Below are 10,215 nucleotides of genomic sequence, written 5' to 3' on the forward strand. Positions count from 1 at the left end.
TATTGAGAAACATTGATCTATTCTATACCATGCGATGTATTGAGAAACATTGATCTATTCTATACCATGTGATGTATTGAGAAACATTGATCTATTCTATACCATGCGATGTATTGAGAAACATTGATCTATTCTATACCATGTGATGTATTGAGAAACATTGATCTATTCTATACCATGCGATGTATTGAGAAACATTGATTTACTCTATACCTTGAGATGTATTGAAAAACATTGATTTATTCTATACCATGAGATGTATTGAGAAACATTGATTTATTCTATACCATGTGATGTATTGAGAAACAATGATTTATTCTATACCATGCGATGTATTGAGAAACAATGATTTATTCTATACCATGCGATGTATTGAGAAACATTAATCTATTCTATACCATGCGATGTATATTGCACAAAATATCAAATATTTTAAGGACGACCATGACATTTTACGAGGATGTCATGTAGCTATTAGCAAACCACAATCATTTTCCAAACGGATTTCACATACCAATTAGAGTTGGGTGGTCTAATTAAAATCTCCGTTATTTGAGTCCGAGACACCTTGATTCGTATAATAAGCGTTATACTACGGAGCCACCACGATATTAAAATGAATGTTTAGTTGAAATAGACTTCCTCAAATGTTTAAAGTAGAAAACTAGAATAAAATTTAATAAAACATTAGTATCAGAAATACGGATGTTTAATGACTTTGATGGTATTGTGTTCTTGAAAAGCTTAACTTCTGTTTGTTTTATAAACTCAAGTCTACTATCTGCATCAATCCGCCTGTTTCTAGCTTTATATTCAAATTTGGTTAGAACAAAATAAACACAAATCTGCTCCTCACATATAGGTTGTAGGAAAGAGAAGTAAAATAATATCTGTGAGTTTCTCTTCAGACAAATTTGACCAAAAATTATTTAATAGTTGATTTTTGTTTCAAAGTCAGAATCTTGATCAGTTCAAAGGTCATAATAATGTTGTTGACAGAGCCAATAAAATCAATGTTTCTTTTTCATGTACTTAAGTCTAATTCATGATAATAATAGAATATGCATCCTCTTTTTGGGACCCCTCAACTCAAGAAAACATTAAGAAACTGGAACAGACACAAAATAGAGCAGTGAGATTCATAACAAACGAATATTCATATTTGACTAAAGTAACACCTTTAGTAAAATCACTAAATTTAGAAAGCCTTTAGGACAGAAGGCTGAAAAGTAAAGTAGCAATCATACATAAAACACTGAACCATAATCTTCAAATACAAAAACAAAATTTAATAAAATACTCTGAAAGACACAAAGATAAAGGCACATTCCTCGTCCCATATGCTAGGACAAATTTGTACAAATACTCCTTCTTCCCTAGTGCTATTAGAGCATGGAATGGGTTGCCTGAGCTAGCCAGGAAAACCAGTGACTTGGTAGAATTTAAGTCATTGGTTAATATGCATGACTAAATGCATGACGCGTAGGACGTAATCATCTTCTTCTTTGAAGTAACGTCTGTATTATATAAGATAAGATAAGAAGATGTGTAGGCCTACGAATTAAATGTTTCCATAGCTCATGCAACACCCATTCAAGCCTTGCTGAACTCTAGTCTCAGTAAAAGGATACAGGCCGTGACAGATCCTTTTACTAGATCTGTGTTTTTTATTTGGTATAATCAATTCTATTCTGTTGGACACTTAACGCTGTGGTATATTATACCATGGAACAGAAGGCAAATGAGTTTGTAATTTTACATTGTAAACACTCTGACGGACAATTAAGAAAAACTCCTCAATACTTTGACGAGACAAAAGCTGAACTGATTTGGTCATATTGTAAGACACGACTCACTATCTATTAAAAGTCATGCTTCAAAATACAGTGAAGAGATGAAAGCTGAACTGATTTGGTCATATTGCAAGACACGACTCACTATCTACTAAAAGTCCTGCTTCAAAGTACAGTGAAGGGAGCATGAACAAAAGTTGGCTGGACAATATAAAAGAATAAACCGGCATGTCCCCCTTGATATCCTGCTAAGAACAGCTGTTCACCTGGAACAATAGAGGGGTTTGGTTACGCGAACTGTCAAAGAAAAAATGATGCTGGATCTATTCTTTATCATTTGTAGCAATGCAAAATTACATTTATATAAGCTTTAACCAAAAGCTTTAGCACAAATCACACAAAGGCTATTTTAGACAACAAAGAAAGAAACGTCTGCTTTATTTTCTCTTTTGACTGCGCCATTGGTCACATAGTTAAAGGTCTTAGCTTTACAAATACAGAACACAAAATTGTGTTGAAAACAGAGTTTGAAAGGTTTACTTTGAAACATATCGACAACACTATTAGTGTATAATTTTTAACAGAACTAATGTATAGAATAGTACCATAAATATAGATATATTTAATTTCATAAATGGTAACAAAGAAACATCTTTTAATTCAAAATAATTATTACTTTGAAATGACAATGGTGATAGCATAAGAACAAAAGCGAGGTCCCCGATCTCAATACCAAGACGCCATTCTCAATGGGGCCACAAACAGATCTTGGGGGAGTCTGGCAGTTCGACCTGGCAAGCGCTCTTCCACAGCCTCGTAATTCTAGAGCTTCTAGCAGCAGATCTGTGTCCAATGTTAAACAGAAGATTCACAAGGGGAGTAACTATCACTCCAGCAAGCCTTCAACAAACAGAGTTGGTGCCCATAGCGCGCCGTTATAAAGTAAACAGTTTTATTTGGGAGCATCAAAGTCTAACCCATGTAAATAAAAAGATCAACTTTTTTTTTTGGCAAGTATTTTGAAGTGAAATTGAACATTTTGTTTTCTACAATTATATTCTACTGTACCCTTTTCAGACTAAGCAATTGGTAAGGCAAATTATGTAATGTTATTGTTTATAGTTTAGAGTCTACATGCATGTATAAAAAAATACATTATGTAATCCTAAGCAAGCTTTCATCCAGTTTTCGATACGATATCGAAGTGTATATATTTTGAAGAGAATTAATTACATACATATACATTGCAGAGGGGGGTTAGAAAAAAATCAATCCCCCCTCCCCGAAAAAATCCTGGACACGCCCATGATATGACATGCTATTCATTTGTGGTCCGGTTTGTATTGTGATGCCCGGCCCGATTTTGATACCCAGTCCTCCCCTGATTTAATTTATTTGAAGTATATTACAAGAATACGAGAACACTATAAGCGGACACTTTTTAACTTAACCATGACAAGTACGGTATTGTTGGTAAAAATGTCAAAGAAAAGTTTGTTTTTTTTTAAAGCCATAAAAATTCTGATCTGACAAAATATAGATTTTTTTTTATCTTTTTGTGGAGGCCCCATTCTTGTCCTCCCTGTAATGTGGCCCTGAATAAAAAAAATATGTTTCATTTCTATAAAATGACAGTAAAGGAGTAAATCATCAATATTATGGAACATTGTATGGAACCTTTGTATTTTTTGACAACGTACACACCTTCCTTGTTGTTCTCGGTGATTTTCTATAGTAACTAAATATTTGAAGAATAATAAAGGGATATATATATATATATATATATATATATATATATATATTATATATATATATATTTTTATATATATATATATATATATATATATATATATATATATATATATGTATATATATATTAATAATTGTGCATAAACATGATCAGGTATCTAACCGCTGAAACTTATGCCTTTAATTGTCAGCTAAAGCTAAATTGCATTTTATTTTCACCCAAGTGTCAGATCCTGGTTGTATTAACCCGGTACGGCCACCCCCTCCAGTGATGCCACTGGTAATATCTGTTATTTATAAGATAAAAAACGATATCAATTCATATACATCAACACGTTTTCGTTGAACTCTCTCAACCCTTTCCATCTCGCTCTCAAAGAAGGCACTCAACAGTCAGAGAGACCTTGTTTGATTGAAAAAGAAAAAAAATCGGGGATTCCTTAAATGACGTTTGATTCTACTTCCGTGTTTCTATTAAAAGAATTCAAGAAGTTGTCAGTAAAAATACACAGATATTTTTTTTAAAAAGTAAGTCAAAATATTTTTTAAAGTCATTTATTTATTGTGATATTTGTGTTTATATAAGGTTTCTCTTAATATAGAATAGATACTATAGAGAACCGTGGAACTGATTAGGCCAATAATAGAATATGCATCCTCCGTTTGGGACCCCTCAACTCAAGAAAACATTAAGAAACTGGAACAGACACAAAATAGAGCAGTGAGATTCATAACAAACGAATATTCATATTTGACTAGAGTAACACCTTTAGTAAAATCACTAAATTTAGAAAGTCTTCAGGACAGAAGACTCAAAAGTAAAGTAGCAATTATACATAAAACACTGAACCATAATCTTCAAATACAAAAACAAAATTTAATAAAATACTCTGAAAGACACAAAGATAAAGGCACATTCCTCGTCCCATATGCTAGGACAAATGTGTACAAATACTCCTTCTTCCCTAGTGCTATTAGAGCATGGAATGGGTTGCCTGAGCTAGCCAGGAAAACCAGTGACTTGGCAGAATTTAAGTCATTGGTTAATATGCATGACTAAATACATGACGCGTAGGACGTAATCATCTTCTTTTTTGAAGTAACGTCTGTATTATATAAGATAAGATAAGGTATGTATGGATGTTGTATTTATTTAGATCTAAAATTGTCTGCTAAACTTTTGAAGTCGATCTGTTTCTTTAGCTAAGGGTTAACGAGCAGAGTGTCTTGTACTCAGAACAACGACCAACCGCCTTTACTTTCCACAACTTAAGTACCCATTAGACCGGAGGTGGGCAATTTACGGCTTGTGTGCCCCACTTCGGCCCACCGAAGTGTTTTATGCCACCTGCAGACACCTACAGATATCAGGTGTGCCCACAGTATATACAAATTAAAATGCAAGGCAGGCAAGTGAAAACAGGTTTTGTCATTTTCCTTTGTTGAAAATTAAAACTAATTCTTATAAAATGGTTAAAAGTACAAAACTTCTATAGATTCATTAATTCTTGAAGGATTACGAGCACGACATGGCCTAAATTGTGCCGATTTGCCAAAAAATTCAAAACCCAAAACCCAAACTCACAGATCTATAATGTACACTCTAAAATAAAGATGTAGTTATTAAAGATTTTACATACTGCACAACTTCAGGCAATTTGACCGGCAGCGCTCAAACCAAGGACCATTGTTACTACAAATATTGTGCTACAAATATTGTGCTACAAATATTGTGCTACAAATATAAGTGCATACCACTCTACTAGATCTAGATCAAGAATATCCCATTTATGTAAAAGGTTTTCTAGATATATTTTTCATGAGGAAGAAGATTCCTTTTTTTTTTATTCTATATTATTATTGTTATTTGACTTGTATTTACTGAATAGTTTCTTTTATTACTTGTTTATTCTGTATTACTACATTTTATGTTTTTAATTTTTTCTTCTTTTTTTTTTTAGGAATTTGTAATATAAATTTAGATTAGAGTGTCGATCAAATACTCCAGAAGTAGTTTTAAAGTCAACTGAAACTCTAAATTTAAATCTAGACTACTAATGAATGATGAATTATTTTTATTTTCTACGTTTCATTTTAAAGTGTTTCACTGCTTTAAAAAATCTGAATTCAATGTTACATGTAGTCTATTTGTAATCAAAAATTAGATCTTAGTTTGAACAATTCGTTAAACTGCATTTTTTTTCTTTGGTTTTACTCTACAAACAAAAAAGAAAAATAGGAGAATTAAATTTGTACGGGGATATTTCATTGATACATATTTGTTTACATATTTAAAAAAAAGGACTCAACTTGATGTTCATATTTGTTTGAATTTCCAGAACAGTACAGACCTTTGTTTTCCTCAAGACACCTGTGGGCCTAATGGCATGAAATCAGAGTGAAACAATATCGAAGTTCAAGACTATCTTTATTGTTTTATTTTATCATCAAATTTTCACTTGATTTAAGAAAAATATTAGTGAGCATGTCAAATACTAGTTGTTGCACAGGTAGATCTTTATATAGCTTCTAGAATGTATAGACAATATTATAAATGTTTAGTTTTTGTTAAACGGGAAAATGCAGTACTTTCCTAAATATCTAAATATTTGTTTGTTTCAGAAAAAGTTTTTTTCTTTTAAAAAAACTGATTGACTGACTAACGCATGTATTTAAACTATTTTAGTTTGTCTAAAGGATCAGACTGACCTTGCAGATTTTCCCAGTCTTGGGGACGATAATCAAGTTACAGGTATACATTTGGTTTGTAAATTTTTAGGTAGAGAAAGGTTAGTATACATCGATTTTATATTTTAAAAAAAAACGAAAATTCAAAAATAGTTTTTCTCTTGTCTCATTTCAGATCGTCATAATTTCAACAATGATCTGTCCAAAGTCCTGTCAGATAAGGCTGAAGGTATACTAATCGGTAACTATTTAGTTTATTTCTTAGTGTATAAACTATTAAGATCAACACATAAGTTAGACTTGATCTATTTATTGATATCTCTTGATTGCATCCATATAGTACATTGTGTTGTAAACATTGAATCAAGTTTATTTCCCTGTTCTCCAGGTGATCATGAAACTCAGGAGTCAGAAGGTGGAGAAGCTGATCTACACAAACATCTTGCTCACTGTAAGAAGAATCCAGGTCATAGACAGTTTATACCTGTTAATACATTCACCATGAAACATTTACCTGAAGATCTTCAAGACAATGATTTGTATGAATACATCAAAGCTATAGCTGACCTCACAGTAAGAGTAGATGTTAAGATGTCCGGTCCAGACAGACCAGAGTTTTGGCCAAAGACAACTCGACCATATCCATTTTATAACATGAGTGACAAAAGAAACTTGAGGACAGGAAGTGGAAGAGTGTGGAGTGTTAACAAGTTTCAAGATGGAGTCTGCCAAGATGGAAGTTATGGACGTACTTCTTACACAAAGTGTTGGTGTAGAAAATGTAAAGATTTAGACTCCCCCAGCAATGTGTGGTGGGAGTTTTATGTGAACACAGCCACACACGTGGTTTTTGATAACTTTGAGGCCAGCCACACGACTTTGAGATTGTTTTATGATAGAGATGAAAGTCAAGTGATCAATGTGGATCAAATCAGAGCTGTAGATGTAAACATTGATTATGACTGGTGTTGGTTGAAATGTGTAACATGTGACAAAACCTTAGGAAATAAACTGAGGGAAATAGAGAAACATTTTGAAAATGTCTGGATGAAAGTCTGGAACAAATACTCTGCCTCTGGGTCCAAACACAAGTTGACCTTTATAGTGTCACATCCTCATGGATGTTCTAAACAGGTCAGTGTTGGTCAATGGAAGGACGAATACAAGGTGGGTGATAGATCTAAGTTTACTTATACAACTTGTACATGTCCAGGAAGTAGTGGAGCAAATGTCCAGTGTCTGGGGTATGATGACCATTGGGCTAGATTTGATCTTGTCCACAGTGGATGTTTTAAATCTGGATTAAACTACAGGGGAGTTGGCTATGTTTAGTGAGTTGTATCCCTTGTGAGTTGTCAAGCTCCACCAAGAAGATGTTTATGAGATCTCTTGATATTCTTAAAAACAAATTTAGAAATAAAAATGTTATTTTAGCCTTGAGATAAATGTATGTATACTTTTTGATATTTATAAATTTGTTTACTAGAAATATATGTACACACTGGTAGGGCGTACCGGCAAAATTTTTCAATGTTGGGGAAAATATTTCTTTTCTTGCATTTTTTTCGATTATTATCAATAAATTAGTAGTTAAAAGTGAGGCGATACCTCACTGAGCACCGGCATCTATTTTGTTACAAAAAGATCGTATATATATATATATAATAATCTTTATTGTCCGTATGGAAATTTGTATTACAATTTGTGCATTACACCAAACAAAAAACATTATAACTATAAGAAACCAAAGTGTACATTCACACCAGACTCACCCATAATTTACATGTGACAAAGTTTATACCAGATTGTTCTTATTTAATGATTTGATTGCCACCTCTTGAACTATAAACATTGGTAAAAAAACACTTCGGCATGACCTTCCTAGAGTCCGACGTTCATGTCGAGCAGTGCACTTATACCGTATTTAGAACGAACTTAAGATGAAAGCAATCTTTTTTTTTAGTAAGCTGAAAGTTGGTCGGCGTATTAGAGATACCAAGCAGAAACTGTTTATGACCTGGATTCTTCTTACAGTGAGCAAGATGTTTGTGTAGATCAGCTTCTCCACCCTCTGACTCCTGAGTTTCATGGTCACCTGGAGAACAGAGAAATGGGCCGTTTTACTTCGTTAAAAATTGCATGTTTTACCCTATAATGTAGACATTTTGCGTCACTTGGTGTTTCATATTTTTACTGCCTGGCTGCCTGGTCGTGCGGTTTGCGCGCTGGACTGTCGTTCGGATTTATCGACGGTCGAGGGTTCAAACCCTGCCCGCTCCCATCCCCCGTCGTCCTGCAGGAGGTTTGGACTAAGAAGTAAACTATCTTCAACTCTGAAGGAACATCCGAAACATGTAAAACAAACATTTAACATTTACTTAAAATGATTTAAGTCTTAATTTCGTCAATTAAAAATGGCAAAGTAATTTTGCTAGCTAGCCAAGTATTGATGTATTCGCCAGTAATCCTGCTAATCAGCCAAGTATTGAAATATGCACATGTAAACCTCCTAAAAAAAAAGTTGATCTATTCACTTCTAAACCTGCTAGCCAAGTATTGATGTATTCACATATAACCCTACTCACTAAGTAATGATGTATTGTTAGGCACCTAGTTTATATTATTAGTTAGTTAGAGACGCACCATAGAAGACGTATATTGAACGGGACTAGTGACGCTTGGGATATTTTGGGTTAGAGACTGGAAAATCAGTTAGCGATAGGATTCTCTTGGGTAAAGACGTGTTTTATTTGATAGAGACTCTGACTGTGGCATTTTATTGGATTAAACGTATTATTCATTGTTCATCAGTGTTGACCACATCTTTTCACTAGTTAAAATCGATGTGTGTTGATTATGTGCTGTCGTTTAACTACATATTTATACTGTCTTTTCTTTTATAATGATTTTTCCTATTATTATCTATGTTGTTGTTTATTATAATTTAGATTTACAATAACTTAAACATGTTCAAAAACACACAAAAAATATATCAGATTTAGTATTGAAGACCTAGCTATCGACGATGAAGTAGATTTTCGGTAAAACAAATTACTAGTTCTACACTGTATCTTTTCCATTTAAAATGTAAACATTTTTAATTTAAAAAAAATGAATTGCAAATTTAAAACAAATATAGTGTGTTGTTTGATATTAATCTTTTTAGTTCTGTTTCGTCTCGCGGTCGTTTTGTTTTTCAAGTGAAATAAGAACTAACTTTTAAAATAAATTTACAGTCGTCTTTTCATGTACCTAAAAAACTTACATTTCTACTTTATATTTGAACCTATACGAGTAGGCAAAGTTGTAACAAAACAAACAAATAATTTGTGATAATTAGTTCATAGTACTAACGAATCCATTTAAACAAAACAACAACCATTAAATTTTAATATCTAGAGTCTCAAGACCAAACATGTTTTATTAATACTTATCAGTTGTGATTACCTGGACGCGTTTCTAAACTAAAACAATATTCACATAACTAGAAGAAACACAAGACAGTAGATCAAAGTTGACTTATACAACATGTACATGTTTATATAGTTCGTCCATTGTGGTTCGATGATGACCACTTTGTCATCCAGGGGTCTGAGGGCTTTGCACTGGGGTTTAATGCCTCCTCAGGTGGCTGGTGAGACCTATGTGAGCCCGAAATGTTCACTGAGCAGGTTATTCCAGCTGGAGCTAGTGTCGTTTGTCTTGCTTTTCTTTTCTGGCGTTTTTCTTCTGCCAGCGTTGTTCTTTTTTCCTCAGCAACCTGTGCGCCAGTTTTCACAGCGCGACGCCATGATGCTCTGTCATGTGCCTCTGTCTCCCAGGTTCCTGGGTCTATGCTGAACGCCTTCAGAGAAGCCTTGAGGGTGTCCCTGAAGCGCTTTCTTTGACCACCTTGCCAGCGCTTTCCTTCGCTTAGTTGGCCATACAAGAGTCGTTTAGGGATGCGGTGGTCTTCCATTCTGTAGACGTGACCTACCCATCTCAG

At 33.7% G+C, this 10,215-nt stretch overlaps 1 protein-coding gene across 2 annotated transcripts; it reads left to right on the forward strand.

The window, feature by feature from the left end:
* Positions 1-3,979: 3,979 nt before the first annotated feature.
* On the forward strand, positions 3,980-9,035 carry LOC106073956 (uncharacterized). 2 transcript variants are annotated; one of them, XM_056037645.1, is made up of 5 exons: positions 3,980-4,070; positions 5,882-6,052; positions 6,229-6,294; positions 6,406-6,471; positions 6,619-9,035. In XM_056037645.1, exons 2-5 carry the CDS (start codon positions 6,028-6,030, stop codon positions 7,560-7,562), a joined length of 1,101 nt encoding a protein of 366 aa, XP_055893620.1. In that variant the 5' UTR covers positions 3,980-4,070; positions 5,882-6,027; the 3' UTR covers positions 7,563-9,035. The 2 variants fall into 2 exon arrangements, with proteins under 2 accessions (XP_055893620.1, XP_055893621.1); XM_056037646.1 differs by having other exon boundaries at positions 6,406-6,459.
* Positions 9,036-10,215: the final 1,180 nt, after the last annotated feature.

Source organism: Biomphalaria glabrata, chromosome 8 (genome assembly GCF_947242115.1).
Source record: "Biomphalaria glabrata chromosome 8, xgBioGlab47.1, whole genome shotgun sequence".
Lineage (NCBI taxonomy): Eukaryota > Metazoa > Mollusca > Gastropoda > Planorbidae > Biomphalaria > Biomphalaria glabrata.